We start from the raw sequence: 19437 nt of genomic DNA, 5'->3' as shown, positions 1-19437 counted from the left end.
CAACAAAGAAATAGCTTGACATTGTGGGAAATATATTTATTCTCTGTTTGGAGAATTAGATGAAAGATTGATACTGATGTTCTCTTCTAACTCTTCGCCAGAAAGTTAATGCACATTTCCCTAAATCGAATGTAAAACTCTTACTTTAAATAGGAAGTATTTGGTTAGCATAGCGTAGCTTACTAAAGTAAGTAAATATACCTATTACACTTATTTTTGTGTGTGGATAAAACAAACCAGATATAACTTGTTAATTAGTGAGCTATAGAGGAGTTGGTCGACGGGTGTTTATCTTTGGACAGAGCCTGGCTGTTTCCCCCTGTTTCAAGTCCATATGCTAAGCTAAGCTAACTCCTGTCCTTGTTACTTTAACTTGATGTGAGCTGGTGGTTCACAAGGACCATATAGTGACATTAAAATGATTTTATTTGTCTGAGAAGTGTCACAGAACAATTATTATGCCACGTACACAGATACTCCAACACCTGTGTGTGCAATGACCACAGTATCAACAGCAGAGACACTGTGAGTAACCCCCCCAAACCCCAATACCCTCACACTCTCAAGAACCCCACCTCCACAGCTGCAGCTGCTTCCTTAGAGTCGTAGATCAGGCAGCCAATCAGCAGGAGCCCTCTAAATCAAGTCTGACAGCAACAGACGAAAGAAAACCGGAGAGGAAGAAGTGTACTTTCAAAATAAAAGCACCAGGGTTTACTGGTAGTTCAGCATGGGCTGAAACATCAGTAAGCAAGAAATTGCAATGTCTCAGTCAGGCCTAAATTATTTTGAATAGGTCAACAAGAGGTTTCCTTCTAAAAAGCTCTCTGCAAAACAGCTTCTCTGCCAAGTTATAGAAAAGTTGACATAAGAGTGGGGAACTATGTGTACGTTTTTGACAAAACAAGTGAGTTTGTATTTGGATTCTATGTGTCTCCTTTTTACATTAACTTTAAATCACAGCATAGCAATTGGAAAAAATGGAACCATACAACATTACATACATTTGAGTTGGTGCCATTTGGCGCCATCCATTCTGTTTCTTTGGGGCCATCACTTGGATGATTTTTTAAAATCTCATATAAAATGGATGTATGGCTCTATTTATTGTGATTTAATGAATAAAATGTAATAATGACATATTGATATGATGACTAATGTGTTACAACGGTACCTCTTCTCTGAATAGTCAATCTTAGCGTTCACATAATATTGCAAAACTTAACATTAAAGGACAAATAATATCACACTAACAAAAACATTGGTAAGATCAATCCCTCATACACACAATGTGGTCAATATTGCAGATATTCTGTATTTTCATTGACTACCACCTCGACCCAGCATGGGGGTGGGCCTGGCATGTGCAAGAAAAATGTATGTATGTATGTATGTATGTATGTATGTATGTATGTATGTATGTATGTATCTAATGCTAAACATGCAGTTAGGCAGCAAAACAGACATGCTTTTCCAGGGTTGGATTGTATTTCATGATGAAACATTCATACAGATCCTAATCAAGTCATATCACCAAACCTGACCATAAACTTAACATAAGCTCTTTATTTGACCCCAAACCCCTTTGGAGATACGACTTTTATTTTGCAAGTTGTAACCGGAAGTCAAATAATCATAGTTCGGGTTAGTCGACATCAAGCTGTGGTTCTGGAGGTGGAAAAAGTTGAGTCTCCTCAGTCACCCGCCGGCGCCGCCTCCTCTCTGCTCCTTTGCGGAGGACAGAAGACAGACTCACTGCCGAGACTTCTGCAAGGGGACACGGGGAAGGTACGTCCGCGAGCCGGCCACACTCTTTGCGTTTTCATGCACAACTCTGGAGGAAAACGGTCATGACATGATGCTGGCTGCAGGCTACTCTCAACTCTAAATACGCTCATTTCTCCATAAATGTTTCTGCAGAATGTGAATGTCGCTCTTTAGTATTTAAGCTTTTTCATTGTGGTGTCCAGGTAGCCGACATGAGTGAAGAGTGGCCTTGTGTCGCCGCCCGGCTGGGGGCTGGGTGGGGTGGGAGGGCGACATGTAGCTTCCCAATGGAAAACAACTGCAGTAATTCTGCAATAATAATAATCCATAATGTATGACACATTTTATAGTGATTGATGAATTTGCTCACTTTTATATTATCTGATATAACGCAGAAATATAACATAATTGGATGTTGGATTTACACATGGATGCAAATCTGTGGTCCCTCAATGAACAGCAGAAATTAGTAATTTGATCAGCTGACTTTGCATACATCTGCAGGTAAACGTCTATTTGTCATCGCAGTTGCATTGTTGATCTTTGGCCAGCATCATTCATTTTTTGGGGAAGAATAAACTATTCCAGATACTATAATTGTATGTGTTTTAGTTTGTATATGCAGACATATTATGAGATTCTTTTTTTAGGGTTTGGGATTTTCACCATCAACCAAACCACACACACACACACACACACACACACACACACACACACACACACACACACACACACACACACACAAACACACACACTTATGTACATGCACACTAGAGATGCACGATCCAAGTTTTTCCTCCGATACTTAAACTAAACGATACAATGGCGTGTGTGTTTCCCCCCAATTTTAACTTCTGTGAACATCTGTGTTGAACTCATTGGGATAATCTTTATGGGAAGATGAGGCCAGGCGTTAATGTGGCACCAAAAGCTGGAGTTGGCAATCAACCATGAATGCTGATGGCAGTAACACTGACTTTCATTATACCGCTAACAAAGACATTTTAGTTAATAACGGTCACATCATCATGGCTGCTACTTTTCATAAAGTCTGTAACCTTGGTGATACCAATATTGGATTGTTACATCTTTATTACACACCTTTTCCCCATTAGACACACACACATACTTTACTGGCCGTCTTTTAAACTACATCAATGTCTTGATGGGATAGATTAAGAAGATATGCGCTGAAACAATTAGTTGAAAACTAATTGACGGCTATTTTGACATTGATTTAAGACATTTCTCAAGCAATTGAATGCCACCCATTCATGATTCATCTTCACAAATGCAAGGATTTGCTGCTTTTCTTATATGATATATGTGGGGTGTTTTGGGCTTTTGGGAGTCGTAAAGAAGATAAAAAACAGTGCAGAATCAATATGATAAAAGACAGAAAGAGAAAACCTTCCACTGCCATATGTGCTGCGTTCCCAGTGCTGCTGGCTGACTCACGTTGTGTCGAGTCAGCTCTTGCTCTCACTAAATATTGTTTCAGACTCAAGAGGCACATTTTCAGAGTTAGGGGAGCACATCCGAGGTTCTCTGGCCTGTTTATGTTCCCACTTTTCATCTGCACACTGTTTATTTGGGGAAATTGAGAAAGGAATGCCAGCCCTTTTCTCTTTCTGTCCTTGTACCAGACAGAAAGAACGAGAGTTTAGTCTAGAAATATCCCTCAGTTCTTTGTATTACTTCTATCACCTGTTCAGGGTTTCATGTGGAGATCTGTGTGAAGCTAGACGTCTAGAGGGAGTAATTGCTGCCGACTGTACCACCGCATCTGACTTGTGACATTCGTCTCATTTGATCCCACAACCTCATGGTCTTGTTAGAAAAGAGAAGCCGCCAGTTTAATGAAATAATAAACTGAACTTAAAGCTGATTCATGAGCTACTCCCTGATCAAAGTGGAAACAGAGTGTGTGTGTGTGTGTGTGTGTGTGTGTGTGTGTGTGTGTGTGTGTGTGTGTGTGTGTGTGTGGGTGAATGGGGGAGTGCTAGACTTGAAGCTAAGCTGAGGGACACTTAGCATCTGTTCGCTCCACACAGACTTTACTTTGAGCCGGTCATATGGCTTTGATTAGTGTGCTAGTTTTCGGATAGCTCCACTCTCCCTGGCAACAGTTAAAGACAAGGACAGCATAGTTAGCTCTAGTCTTCTCAAAAAGAAAAAACGACTCACTGTACATCTGTTACACTACATTAAATGCACCAGTTAACAGTGGATGATAAGATGAAAAAATGATGTGTCAAAACTGGATCCACTGGCTTGATTACAATGCAAATTGGGCCCACCCTTGAATTCCCACCTAATTATCCCGAGCAGTCCAACTTCTCTCTCTCTCTCTCTCTTGTTAACAACAACCCCTTTCTTCTCCCTTCCCGCTTTTCTCTTTTGCAAATTGTAATTGCATTAGCAATTGTGTGGCCCGTGTGCAGCTCAGACCACTTTCTCTCTCGGCCGTGATTGCACCTATATGCTTTCGTATAGCGTATGTGCTTGCTCCACGGAAGATGCACGACACAGTCACCTCCGCTCTTCGTCTTAAATTAGCTGCATTTCTGTGCGGTTTATAATGGAGCAGTAATTTACCAAGAAAGCAGCGCATGCATGTCGTTGTGGGGATCTTTTGAAGGCTGTCCACAATCCTTTTAAGCAGTTGTACTTAAAAAGCACCAAGGGGGCAGCACTGGGGGGGTCCGGCCCCGTTCTCTTGTTTAAATAAACAAAAGGAGAGTTAGTGGTAATGAAAAGCACTTGATATCAAGCTACAAGTTTAATAACCGCACAATAAATCGAGAGCGGGAGCAGAAGAAGTAATGAAAATGGAGGGGAGTTTGACTTGTGCAGGAAATGACTGCGAGAAAGCCTGAGGGAGGGGAAGAGAGAAAGACTTTCAGTTGTTCCACGTATGAGGGAAGCTGCAACAGTACTAAGAAGACCCCTTAGTGTTTTTCAAGCAAGCTCTCCTTTTACTGTACCTTTCCATTGCTGTTTGAAATGATTTAAGAGGCACATTAGGGCTCTTTTCAACTCATTCCTGCACACTCAGTTCAGGGTATTAACACTCAAGAATGGCTCTCCCAGCTGGCTCAAAGAAGCTTACACTCCGCTGTCTCTCTTTCATTCCCCTCGGGCTTTGCGCTCGTTCTTTTTCCTCCTCTTTTCAGGAGGCAACTTGTTCCCCCTGCTCTCGTCACCAAAAGGTTTCCCATCTGCTTCCGATTACCTTTGGCTGCAGTTGGTTAGCCGCCAGCCATCTGGGCCAGTGTGGCGTCTCCGCTCGCTCTTCTCTCCTCAGACGGCACTGAGGGAGGGATTGGGGGGCTTGGACGAGAGAGAACTGGGTGGGCAGACTTTACTGGAGAATAGCAAGGGTTGGGGATTTTTTTTTTAGCTGACACTGCAATCCATAGCCAGGAAACTCAAGTCAAAGAGAGAAGGGCACCCATGAAAATGTGACTCCTGATTCTGGCTCTGGTCTGTTTTTGTAATGGGTACCCTGGGTCTGAGGAAGTCATTTTCCATTGTTATTATAAAGCAGACTCTCTTTTGAAGTAAAAACGGAATAGTGCTCAATTAAAAAATAACTTGGGGTTTATGTATAGCGCTGGACAATGAAATTAGTAGTATGGAAAATGAAGATTTTAATCTGTGATGTCTGGCTGTTACCTCCAAATGATCATTGAGTGATGTCATATGAACTTCACTTTCTATTTAGCAGTTACAAAAAGCAAAGATCTTCCTTCTACGTTATTTCTTGAAATGGAAACAGTAATTAATGTCTACTGTTACCCCTGTTTCGATACGTCCTGTATTATGTCTTGCCATGCTGAAATTAAGAACCGGATGTCCAACAATCTCTTGCATTTGAATGATAAATCAGAGATCATTATAATTACCCCTCCAAGACACAGCACTTGCATTATTACTCTGTTTGGTTGCCTCCTCTAAAAGGAATCCTGTAGTTTAGGTACCTCCTCGTCTTCTATCTGTCTTTTGTTAACAGTAACATTTAACCAAGATTAGATCACTGCTCACATCCGCTGATCTTTTATCCCCTTTAGACGTGATTCTTATAACACACTTTGTTCTGGTCTCAACAGGAAAACACATTCAAAGACTTCCGTTAATTAAAAGCGCTGCAGCCACATCACACCAAACTTAGCTGTGTGTTGCCGTTGTTGTGTTTAGTTACATTACATTTTGTGAGGAGTCAGTTATACCCACACGGTTAGAGTTAGATTGTATCCTATAAAGACCCGTGGATTTCAAAATCTTTTGAAAAGCGATGTATAGAAAGAAGCATGCTGCTTTTAAACACGATAATGACGAAGAAAAGGTGATGCAGTGATTGGAGCTGAAATGTTTAAAGCCAAACGAGAGCATGAGAGAGCACTGAGAAGTTGATTTCTAACTGTTATATGTTCAATGTCCTGCTCAATTTGTATCTTGGTCACCTTAAAGAAAAAAAAGAACTCTAATGGTTCTGTATCAAGATTGTTGTTCATTTTACGCGTATATGTTATAACGATGACCCTCAAAACTCACTGTCGCTCGGGCTATGATTATCCCAGTACTCTTTGTCTTGCATGTAAACACGCTTCATATAGGCACTCGTACCATCTATCTGCTAACCAGGACGCCAGCCAATTAGTAAGCTGTACAGTCCGGCAGCCAGCCAGCAAGTCACTCAGCCATACAAGCAACCACCACAGTCAGCCAGCATAGCAGTGATGGCAACCTGCTGCTCTTCTGAAATTGGCTCATTTTACCCCTAGAGCCTCTGACATAATACCCACTTCAAGCCCTGTTTGGGCATTAAGCGCAGCTTTTTTACAAGATCAATGGCTTCCTTTGTGTTTGAACTCTTTCCGGTGGGCAGGCAGCTTAAGAGCGGGGCCTCGGGGGCCCCAGGTTGAGACCTGCTGTTGTCTCTGGTCATCAGAGTGAAAGACATGGTGTTTGCCCTTCGCCAAAGCCAAGATTGATTAGCTGAAGGAACAATGCAGAACTGGGCGGTCCTTCACTGCACGCTGAATATGAACTGGGTAGATTTGTCTTGCTAGACTGGGAACTACATGGGTCAATGGGATCTCATGCTCTCTCTCTCTTTCTGTCTGTGTTTCACTATGTCTCCCTTGTTCCTCCCTTTTTGAGCCTAAATCTTTCTCTCCCCTCCCTTTTCACTCCCTTTCCTGGCCTTCCTCTCCCTCTCTGAACAATTTCTCTTCTACAGAGCTGCAGAGAGGAGTTTAAGCCTGCCACTGCTGCTGAGCCCCTCGCCAGATCTCTCTGGGTTTGTTTCGACTTCTCTGAAGGACTCGTCCAGGATCCATCACTACTCGCTGACCGACACACAGAGGCTGCTATGTCTGTCTGAACCCAAAAATCTTCCTGCAGCCATGGCCCGACAGAGCACTGAGCTGTCCCATTGCTAGGCCACGGGGCATCCGAGAGGGCAGAAGACATGTTGGGACCGAGGCCCGGGGACCACTGCACTGAATTCTGTTACTATAGCCACTACTGTAGTAACCATGGAAACGCTATGGAGGACTTGTCTGCTCTGCATCGTCATCGTCATCGTGGGTGTCACTGAGGTGGAAGGAGGTCACAGGAATGAGTTCTCCCAGTCACAAGGTGAGAGGAGGCGGTTATGTTCTTCTTAGCTGTGATATAATAACAATATACCATGGCCTGCTGTGAGCTATCGCTTTTATAAAACATTGAGTATGGCGATATGAACGTTGTGGACACATTACAGTCTGAATATCTACTTATTTATTCATACTAATGTTCATTATAAAATAGGCCCTCCTGTGCAGTCTCCTGGCTTATCAGCCTTTATACCAGGTCTTGTTACTTTGTCAATGAACTAAATTAGCATTTGCACATTTGCAATATCTCTCCTGAGACGTACTACTTTAATTTGGAGATAAAATTGTTAACGTTGGTGAGAAATATTCCTAGCGAAGTTGTAAAAGGAACAGACAGGGAGCTGCTGTGTTGGTGAATGTAACAGGCTCCCTGGCTTGCCATGCCCGCACCATTCACTTTATTAGAACTGGCCCGAACTGTCGGAAGCAAGAAATATTGAGATTTAATACACAGCCCTACTTAGAGTAAAATCATGCCTAACCAGTCATAAATGTACTTGTTAAAAATAATTAATTCAATTCAATCATCTTCAATTATATCTGAAGCTGAGAAAAGCTGAACTTATTGAAAGACATCTGAATTGTATCTACTATATAGTTACAGTAATCCTATTACAATTCTATAATAACCGTATAGTAATCCTATAGTTATCATAGAAAGTTATGTTCATGTTTTCCCACCAAAAAACAGCCAAGTCAGCCACCCTCGTCTTGGAGCAGTTCTAAACCCAAGTTACATAACACAAGTTGACCTTTTCAAACCAATCAAAAATTCAATGTGAAAAGAGTTTTAGAGACCCGAGTTAGAAATAAACACACTATTAACAGCACAGACCTTATTGTTTGAGGTCTTAATAAATAGCTGGAAAACATAATTGGTTTATTGTCTGTGATCCTGGCTTTATACTGTGGGTTGCTTAAATTATTCTCAGCCTTTGAGAGCAAGAGCACTTTAATGTATTTTATGGTCAAGGCGCCCAGAGTAAAATCTGTTTCTCATTTCAGTAAAAGAAAAAAGAAAACCTTGACAATGCTGCCCATGTTTAGAAATTCAGAATAAATACCCTTTTTAAATTTGTATTTAATTTGTCCTACAATTGTGATTTAAGGATTAACATGTGCTCTATACTTACTGGAGTTGTTTTTAATTGTAAATCACATGCACAGTGCTCAGATGAGAAAAAGTTGTGTGAAATGAAATGGATAAAACCTTTCAGTTCTGACCCTGTTGTCTGACTGGCTGAGGCGCACTCCAGGCATGCAGGTCTGGGCTGCTGAACTTGAACTCTGCTTCCACAAATCATGTCGCTGTGGCTCAGCCACGTGCCCACCCCCTCACGTCCCACCACACAGTCTCTCTCGCACACACTGAAGCTGGAGGGACTGAAATCCCCCCTTAAGGCAAAGACATAAAAATTACTGAGTGTCCGTGTCTCGTCACCCTGAACAAGGCTGTGATTGTGCATTTCCTAAACTTAACCTCTGACCTCTCACAGCCAGCTGTCTCCAATAGTCTGCCGCACTGCTTCCTTTAAATAACCCACCCCTCAAACCCTGATGTGGCTCATTCCCTCAGAAATCTTTCTTCAGGTACAGACAATTTGGTCTCTATAGTTTCGGTCTCTATTAATATTTTAAATGAACAATGGATTGAATAACTGCATGTAATGTAAAAGAAGTTGTTTGAAGGGATGAACCCAAAAATGATTATCACCAAACTCCCAACAGCAGGAAGCTGTTTCTTAACAGAAACACTCTGATAAACATGACCTTCTAAGCACCAAACAGCAGACAGACAAAGTTGGCAACTTGCTGGTGAACAAAGCGGAGCCTTTAGCAGCTAAAGAGCGGATATCTTTCTCAGGAGTTGGTGGAGACCAAAAAAGAGAGTGATGATTGGGCTTCTGGCTGACAGGACAACGCCAAATGAAACCACATGTTGCTTTGTGGCTGCTGAATGTGGAAATAGGCAACAAGTGCACTATAGCATCAGTATAAGGTGATTTCAATGATATGTTAAGATTTGTAACATGGCTGCAGGGATTTGCTCTCATCCAGTCACAAGGGCATTCAGAAGGTTGGCCACTGATGAGGCCTGCATGGTCGCAGCACATCCCAAAGGTGTTGGGGTCAGGGCTCTGTGAAAGCCAATCAGATTCTTTCAAACCAAACTGGGAAAACAATGTCTGTATGAACCTGGCTTTGTGCACAAGTCAAGCTTTCCTTTTGTCACACTGAGTGTAAGTACTTTTGAGTCGTCAACTCATGTTTGCAACAGTCTTGAAGTGTTGCGGGGTCCAATTTAAAGAAATATCACCACCACCTTGTCACCTGGAAGCTCTTAGCCTCATACCAAAAGGAGACAAAAGTATTTGGACAGGGCAGTCTACATACGTTTGGCAGTGTGTGTGCATGTGTCACTTCCCACTGCATGTCACCCAGACTGCACACAGGAGAACAGACAGGCGAGGCCCAGAGAGACTTCTAAGAAGATTATAATCTAAAGACAAGCACTCCTTCCACCATTTCCCTCTCGTAGTTTTTACTGAATAATCAAAGACTCTTCCTCCTCTTGTAGTAGCCTTTTCATCTGAGGTGCCATGAAGGTGTGTCTGGGATGGAGGGCGGGACAGTTTTCCATCCAGAGTATTTCCTTCAACTATTTTCATTTGGTGATAGCAGAAACCATGCTTATGGGTGGATGGGTGTATTTATCAGCACGGACGCTTCTGTATGAAAACTCTTTAGTCAGGGAGTGTTTCCTGTTAAATTTAGCAAGCATGTTTCCATGAACATATTTCGCACTATTGGCTAGTGCAAGTTTGCTGTCGGCTAAATGTACTATCCATTAACATATCCAATATGTGGACTAGTTTATTCTCTTAGGGTTAAGAAGAGAAGACAGGGCAGTAATAATCACACTGCATGTACAGTAATAGTAATACTATGTTGGTGGAAAACAGTTGTAAAAACTCTAAAGGCATTCCTCATCTGTCTTATACTGAAATACTTCCTCTCAAACCTGTTGTTCAAACTATATATTTAACCACTTGACTGGGTTTCATTAGTCCGTAGTTTATTCTGTGTGAGGTCTCATTAATTTCTTCCTTGGAGGTGAATTATATCTAACTACTTCATGAACACCCCTTCATTTTCTCTGCAGGAGCTTGTCTGTGCTTCAAAGGTAATGGTCATACCACCTGCCTGATTACTTGCAGTGGTTTGTGAGAGCAGGATGGATGTGTTGTGGGAAACGGTTCAGAGCTCTTAGGAAGATTGGCTTTTGAACAAGTTTGTGACAATTTTACAGTTCCTTTATGGTTGTAGAGATATTAGGCAGCTAAAGACTGAAGCTACAGACATTTTATGAGGTGTTGGTAGAGACCAAAACCACAACAACAAAAAAAACTGTATATTGGATTTGTACTTGTCAGGGTTCCAGAAATACAGCTTAAAATGAATGCAAATATTTCTTTGCATCTTCTGAATGTGTAAATCAGGCATGAAAATCCCTCACCTTTCGGCGAAATTCGCCATTTTGAAACCAAAATAGGTGACCTACGTGGATCGTGTAGATCCGAAGAGTTTTTGTTTTTGGGAGGGGGGGGGGGGGTCAACTGTCCGCCGTTTCTGAGATTGGAGTGGGACACGGAAAAAAACTGAGGTCGTGATCATCTTCGCAATAGAAGATCTTTGACTGTCGAGTCTTGGCCAATCAGCGTTAAGATGTCTACAGCGGCTTCATTCCCCTCCCACCAATTTTTTAATGGCAAGCTAGTCAGCTAGCTAACATTGTTGGAGAGACAGCGAGTGAGATTACTGGCAGCGGAGAGTCCGTGGCAGCGTGTGGCGTCACACAGGAGAGCGGCGACTCAGTGGCGGCTCAGTTCTACCTACCGACACCTCACTACATATAAGGAGAGGACAATGGAGATTTTATCCAACTTTTATTTTAATAAAAAAAAACGAAATGAGTTTCCTCCGTAGGGTGGCCGGGCTACTGTTTATATTTAAGGGTCTAAGATCTACGTGTAGGAAAAAGTGTATCCTCTAGTTAATTATAATCCATAGAGTTATGCGGTTATAATCACTGTCACACAGAGAGAGGTGTGCATGAAATTCGCCGTTTTGAAACCAAAATAGGTGACCTACGTGAATCGTGTAGATTCAATGAGAATTTTTTTGTCGGGGGGTATTTATATTCAGTGAACTGCGAACAGGTGCGCGTGCCAGAAGGGAGCGCGAGTGCATGGAAATATTAACGCGAAGGACCTTGCATCACCAGTGCAAACCACCATCAGAAGCATCTGGCAGTGCTCAGCAGGCCAAGAAACAGACTGCTGAAGAAGAGAAAAGGGCAAGGCTGAGACATGTGGCAAAACAGCGAAAGCGGGCGATGGAGACACTGGTGGTTCAGGCAAAAAAGAAAAAATAATCTGGTTCTGAGAGTATTACGAACTGTAAATTGTTATCTTTGCCAATAAAATGTATTACAATCTGAATTACATTGTATTGGCTGTCAATCATGATCGAAGAGTAGACAAGTTAAGTTACAGCATGTCCATCTCTTGTGGGGGTTATGCATTAAGCCATTTGTGGTGCCCTTACCATATTGTGCCTCATATACTGTACATGTTAGACCCAGTGACAGGCTGGCATGAAATGGCTTGCATAATACTTAGTAAGGAGGCCATAATAATTTTTGACTCATGCCTGAAGTTAAGTTTCTCCAGCTCTCCCCAGGTTGGCAAACAAAGCATGCAAAATGCATCAGATTGATGCTTTAAAATATGGAATATTTCCATTTTTCTTAGGGGGAGCATGCCCCCGGACCCCGAACTATGATCATTATGGGTTTTAATTTAAAACCCATAATGATCATAGTTTGTCAGCTTCTCGACGAGTCACTGCCCCCTACCCCCCCCCCTCACCTTTTTCACCCATGACCCGTTTTCATGCCTGGTAAATAGGCAACTTCTAGCTAACGTTGTAGCATTAGCTAAATGTACAAAGCAGTAATGCATCACTTGTGTTTTTTCTGCATTGTTTTTGCCCCAATGTATGATAATATTAAGTTATTGTTGTACTTCTGTCTGTAAGACACCACTCACAGACAGATCAGGCAAGTTAAAAGCTGAATTGACCAGAAACAGTGTTGAAGAACAGAGCAGCAGGCAGGACACAAACAGGGTGAGGATGCTATACTGTAGCACAGGGATTCCCAAAGTGTGGTGCGCGAGCTGCCTCTAGGGAGTGCGCGAGAGGAAAAATGTAATGGTGGTCTATTGGTGTAATAATTAATATTAAACTTAATTTAAAAAAAATAAGTAGGATTTTTTAATTATAAAAATTCCCTTTGTAAGATTTACATTTAATTAAAATTAAAAACGTACAATTTAATAAATAGATGCACTTCCGGTCCGGCCGCCAGACTGTCTTTTACACTAGCTAGCCTAGCTTGTGCACCTAACGTCATTTCATTCATTCAGCAACATCCATGAAAATATGTTAAACTGGCTGAAATCGGGGAAGCTGTCAGGTGGGACATCTGAAGCTATCAGTAATAAAAGAGGAGAGGGACAGAGAGAGAGTGAGGAACCAGAGGCGAGAGAAACGGAGAGGTGCATTGGGGAGAGACCGGGAGAAGAAATCGACCGGGAGTCGGAGAAAGAGGAGACGGAGCGGGAGCACAGAGACCCATCGCGGCGTCAAGGTGAAAAAAGAGGAAACGAGAGTGAGCATCAGACTGGGGAAAAAAAAGAGGAAATATGATGACAATTATCTGGGTCTGGGCTTCACTTGGATTGGCAATGCAGATTGCCCGAAGCCACAGCGCGTGTTGTGCAGTGAGGTTCTGGCTAACAGCTGTCTGAAGCCTCTTATTTGTGCCTCCACCTGAACACCAAGTATTCCAGTGCAAGTCAGAAGCCCCTTACATTTTTTAGATCCAAATGTGAAGAGTTACAACACAGCCAAAAACAATTGCAGTCTCATTCATGTGTTGGGTCTACACCAGGGATTCCCAAAGTGTGGTGCGCGCACCCCTGGAGCCTCCTTTTTTTAAATTGATATCTGTTTCTGAGCCTATGCATGTGCCACTCTTTGTTCTTTACGTGGCTTACTGTGTTTAAGTAAATAAATGTGAAATGCAATCTGCCTCTGAGCCTGTGCGTTTGTCCTCGCCATCCTTATTGCTCTTTAAAAGTGACGCCTTGTGTAACTGAAATTTATACAGCGGACTAAATCTTGTAACAAACGCCACGCGCGAGCAAACAGTTCTCGCATTGGTCCGATTTTATGCGGCTATAAATAGGCTCTGTTGCGGTTTTTTTAAGGTGTGGGGGTGCGTGAACCCGGTCGGGATGTAGAAGGGGGTGCGTGGCCTAAAAAGTTTGGGAACCGCTGCTGTAGCACAATAGATGATCTGTAGTATTCCTTTCTGCTCTAAATCTTGGAATTGCATTGAAACCATCATTGCATTATCTGTGTTTTCACATATTCATAATTACTTTCAGTAAAAGCTTAACAGACCATCACATCTTATTGAAGGGTGTTTCCCTCTGTATGTACATTCAGAGGGAAGAAAATTTAACATAAAATTAAAAGGGCTAAAACGTCATTTACCATTTTGGAAAAGGTCACCGTCCATTTTTGTTCTCATGACTAAAAACACTGCCAAGCCTGTTTTGTACTAAACGTCCCATGTCAAAAATGCAGTACAACCTCACCAGGTCCCTGTGAAGGCAGTATTTGTAATTGTGCTTGCTGTTTGTTAAAGCCAGACCTTTTTGCTGCCTATAAAACGTTTTTCCCAGTACAGAGCTCTCCAAGTCTGTACCAGGGAACTGTGATCTCTGGGTATTTACTCTGTGTGGGAAGGAGCTGCGACTCCAACAACTGAGGCCAGAGGTTTGATGAAAACTGGACTCATTTGCTGGTGACCTTTCCCCGTTAGTTAGTTGACGTTGGCTGTTTAGAGCGGTGTGTGTTTGGACAATAAATCTCCACCAGGCCTCGGCACAGACTGGGACAGACAGGAAGTATACAGTTTCAGGGTAGCCATGGCAACATTCCCTTGGCCTCATGCAGGAGCGGGTTCTTGGAGTGGAGGGACCCCGTCAGTAATGGACCAGAATATCTGCAAGCATCTCTTCGCCAACTGGGTTACTCTCTCCATAAAAAGCCCCATAGTGCTATTCTAAATAAGCAACTTTCAAATCCTCAACTGTTTTTTTTGTTGTATGAGAAGTTAAACTTTGATTTGTTTTTCATGCTTTCTTCATTTCTCTCCCTCTAGCTGCCTTCCTGTCTAATCTAGGCCGGTATGAGATTGCCATCCCAGTACGTGTAGGACCTAATGGTGAGACGCTGGACGCAGAAACGCCGCAAACTCACAGAAGAAGGAGCCGCAGCACTGAAGACATACAGCCTGACTCTGTAATGCTTTTTTAAAATAGTTTTCCTTTATTTTTCACTTTTTCATTATTTTGAGTCTTTGTTTGTCTTTGTCATTTATACACATCTTTAGATTATTCTTTAATATACTTAACATTCTGATGAGCTTTTATTAACTGAACTCTTTTTCTATCCCTTAGCTCTTCTACCAGCTGTCCACGCCACGCAACAACTTTTTGCTGAACCTGACGCTACAGGGAGGCCTGCTGTCGCGACAGTTCAGGGTGGAGTACTGGAAGAAAGGTCGATTAGCCTGGAGTCATCCTTACTCTCCCCACTGCCACTATGTCGGACACCTCCAGGACCAGCCGCACTCCAGCAAAGTGGCCCTGAGCAACTGCAATGGCCTGGTAAGACTGAGACCTGCAAGTCTAATCCACATCTAATACACTTAGTGGGGTCAGCAGCAGCAGCACTAGCTCAGCAAAGGAGGGATCAGTAATACTTTATTTGGATCAAAGCATGACATTTTAGGAAATGTTGAGTACTCAGCTTCATGCTTTTTCCAAACCAACCAATGTGGCCCTCAGAAAGGGAAATTACCTGAAATGAAATTACCTAATGCTAGGAAGGATCCATCCTAAAACGGTGCTTTATTTATTTTTCTTATACAGATTGTAATCCAAGGGTAGAGGACATGTTGATATAATTTGCAACTACTTCAGATTTACAAATGTTCCCCAGCACTTAACAATTAAGGATACATTAATTAGAATGCACTGCAGCTAAAAGAAATCCAACAACTACTATTGCTCTCAAAACCATTGCTCTCAAAACACGTCATATGGGAAAGTGGGAAAGATTTAAAACTGAATAAAGACTGTTTAAGAGTTGGTCGTGTGACTTGGATTTTAAATTGAGCACTGTTTAAAAGTTGAAAACGGGTATTAACCATAACTTCAATACGACATGAACGTGGCATCAGGCATGAATTGTACAAATGGGGATATTTCGCAAACTTTTAGAGTGTCTCTCCTCAAAGGCACTCAAGTCTTACTCAATTGCACAAAGGGGATGAAAGATGTTGTGTGTGGATAGAAAAAAAGAGAGCTTCAGAGTGAAGCGCAAACCCTGCTTTCTGTCTCAGCTCTGTAAATATTGCCAATGCTAAGGGACCATGATTGTCGGTTTCAGGTGCTATTGTTATGTCCCACTCTCATCTAGTAATCAGTTTGTTAATTCCCCAAACTAAGAGATCAAAATGTCCCCCCCCCACCCAAACACTGGACTGGATCACTTAATTGTGATGCATCATTTTGTTAGCTGAAATTATTTCCCTGCATTCACAGCACAGTGTATCACTGTATCCTCTCACTACAAACAGCAGGCTCCACAAAAACAGTTGTATACACAGCTGAGGATTAGATGTGTTCACAAAGCGTTAATAAGCAGCACACGTAATTACTGTTGGTCAGACCAGCATGAGCACATTCACCAGTGAGCGGGCGGTGTGTCCAGGGGAGCATCACTAACTATATTAGGAGATTAAAGGCACTTTGGAAGCCGCCGCAGTGAGTCGAGGGGAGACACTCGCTCTGACCGGGCCAACACTTTTGAACCGATTCAAAGGAAGTGTTAGTGTATCGCTCTCTGTCTCACTCTCATTTTTCTCGCTCTCATTCACTCTTTCATCCTCTCACGTGTGTTTGTGTGTGTGTGTGTGTGTGTGTGTGTGTGTGTGTGTGTGTGTGTGTTTGTTCTGTGGGGTCCTGATCCTCCCCTCAGATGGGTCCAACAGAGGACCCTGTGAGAGGGACAGTGTTTGTGGTGGGACAGTCTGAACACAAAGTGATATGATCATAATGATGGGCTTGTATAATATAAAACTATCTCTAATCATAAAATGAGTGTTTTGTCACTGAACTAGTCTGAGATGAATGCATTTCCCTCATCATGACATGTCACGTTATGTTTTTATCAAAGAAGGAGGGCTTTGTAGTTGCTAATATTGTAAAAATGTTGTATGAATGTTGTATAAATATAATAAATTGGTTATTTGTTAAAAATGGAAATGAATAAAGATTATAGTCATATTATTAGGTTATTGCTTTTTAACAAACGAATAAACTTACTATCTAATACTGTAATACATAACACGGCTCTAAATTAAATTACATTATTTTGTTATTGCAGTCATTAGTTATTATAGAATAGTTTTGTCACTGCAGTGCTAAATTGACTATTACTAATTAACTTCTCAAATTAACTACTACTACATATATTGTGTCTTTTCCTATTGGTAATTTCCCCATCATCTCTTCTGTTATTTTCTTGTGCTTGTGTCATTTCTTTATTTTGATTTGATTGGTATTGTGACCAAAAATCTAAAGTCAGTGACTCTTCCTGCTGTGGAACAAAAGCTTTTGCCAACTGTCTCACTATGGAGTCAACATTTTACATGTGAGCTGTAAACTCACACGTTTCTTTGCAAAAATGAAGCTTCCTGGTCAATACCGACTAGTTTGTCCTCTCAAACAAACTAGGTAGACAATGATCATAAATGAAGGGCAAACACTGCAACAATACTAAATATTGAGCTCAAAATCTGCTGCATTGAAAGCTCAGAGGTTGGTATGAAGTCTCGTCAGCTTTCTGACCCATTAGCACCAGGATCCCTCCGATGGCCTCTGATTCCCTCTGCTCTCCATAACTCACCCTGCCTGCTTTGTTGCTCATTCTTCTTGCCAAAATCAAGAGTACAAGTAATTCATTTTAGTTGTGTCATTGGCGGAATATTTAGGACGTCTGTGACATTTTTAATATTTGTACTATGAAAGCAATGATTCCTGTTATTCTATTCTCTTCTATTCTATTCTACATTTCTGTCTCTCTGCAGCAGGGGGTGATTGTTGCAGGGGGAGAGGAGTACCTGATTGAACCCCTTGTCTCACCAGATAACCAGACCAGGACAGAGAGAGCCGAAGGGCGCCCCCATGTGGTTTACAAGCGCTCATCGCTCCGCCATCAGTACAAGGGTCAATCCTGTGGAGTCATTGGTGAGCGGAGAGATATTCTGGTCTTTTAGGAGCAACAGTTTGGTCCATACTGGAGGAATAAAACCACCCCAGGTTTATTTGCATAGCAGCCAGCAGCAGAGGCTTGTGGTTGTGTCCAAGTTCCCAGTTGTGATTGGGTGTTGCAGGGCGTTGCTGAAAGAGCAAAAGGGAAGTAAAAGAAAGAAAAAACAGCTTTGTAATGATGAGCTTTTCTTCCGCTCCTTATCCATGTAAAGTGTATACTCAGGCATAATCCTGGTAGATAATAATGAATGTCTTGGCCAGTTATGACAAATCTACAGTGAGTGAAACTGTTTTCTTTGGGGGGTTTCTTCCTACTATATGCCATCAAAACGTGAGTGCCAGTGTGATCTTTCTCAGATGAGAAGCCGATGAAAGGTGCGTCATGGTGGCAGAGAACTCTGAAGATGCCTCCACATCATGTTGGCCGCGGCCAGCTGCCTCTGAAGCGCTCAGTTAGCCGGGAACGCTACGTGGAGACGTTGGTGGTGGCCGACAAGATGATGGTGGGTTACCATGGTCGCAGAGACATCGAGCAGTACATCCTGGCCGTCATGAATATTGTAAGTTTCACAACAAAAGATGTACATGCACAATGCCTTAGAAAGACTATTTTCCAGTGTCATTGGAGTTATTATTGAGGAATAAAAAGACAAATCTTGAAAAGCTTTGTGTCAAAGTATAGTTTTCCGAAGCTTTCAGCAGAAATCCAACAGTCAATCAGGGTTTGGTTTCTAGAAACGTCTACAGAAACAGATTCAGTGCTTTTCTAACGCCAAGGAATGGTAAGAAATACACTTTTCACATTCATCAAAAACCTAAATTAAGTAGAAATAAGATTTAGGTTTAAGTAATGGCATGAATGTAGAGACAGACAGAAAAGAAAATGTGTGGAACCTTTTGGATTTCTCCCAGCGGAAGCCCCATGTTTTAGTCAGCAGGGCTTAGGCTGTATGTCATCATCTGCCCTGTTTCTTGTCACTGTGGATCTTTTCACACGCAGTTTATCACTTTGAACCGATACACACATGTGTTAGGAATGTATTTAATGAAGGGTTGGTTACCGGCTATTGCAACAGAGCAGGTTACATCCAGACTGTTACAGAAACCAGCAGCATCTCTTTCGTGGTGTGGCTAAAATAAAATAAAAAGGGTTTTATGACCGTTGGTGCTTTAGCTCTTTAATAACTATTGGTACCTGTGGTGCTCTTACTTTAGAGCTATTTTAAGATCCTCTGACGAATCTGTCTTGTAGATAAGTGGTTAAAGTTGGCTTTGGCTTGAAATCGATCTTAGTAGGGACACAAGCAAGGGGTTGCTTTTAAGAACACTTTTGTTGTTCATGCCATTGAGCTTTAGCCATAACTACACAGATTAATTCAGAGTTTTAGCTCGTCACAATTTGAGGCTTGACCCAATTATTAACAGACAAGACGAGAAAAATCAAAGCACAAACATGCTGAATCAGCTCCTTTTTTTTAGTAGTGGTAGTTTTTTATACATTTTAAAGACTTTATTCGTAGGGACTTTTCTGG

At 42.0% G+C, this 19437-nt stretch overlaps 1 protein-coding gene across 1 annotated transcript in view; it reads left to right on the top strand.

Moving 5' to 3' along the window:
- Nucleotides 1-7310: 7310 nt before the first annotated feature.
- Nucleotides 7311-19437, top strand: part of adamts10 (ADAM metallopeptidase with thrombospondin type 1 motif, 10) — a gene marked incomplete at both ends in the record, with an annotated part of 36658 nt that continues 24531 nt past the window's right edge. Inside the window, 5 exons of the mRNA XM_079220416.1 lie at nucleotides 7311-7413; nucleotides 14728-14867; nucleotides 15026-15235; nucleotides 17722-17881; nucleotides 18263-18465. Coding sequence (XP_079076542.1) covers nucleotides 7311-7413; nucleotides 14728-14867; nucleotides 15026-15235; nucleotides 17722-17881; nucleotides 18263-18465 — 816 coding nt within the window. The remainder of the gene's footprint in view (nucleotides 7414-14727; nucleotides 14868-15025; nucleotides 15236-17721; nucleotides 17882-18262; nucleotides 18466-19437) is intronic.

Source organism: Taurulus bubalis (assembly GCF_910589615.1).
Source record: "Taurulus bubalis genome assembly, chromosome: 7".
NCBI lineage: Eukaryota > Metazoa > Chordata > Actinopteri > Perciformes > Cottidae > Taurulus > Taurulus bubalis.
The sequence above is the reverse complement of the archived record's forward strand: the minus strand, read 5'-3'. Positions and strand labels throughout refer to the sequence as shown.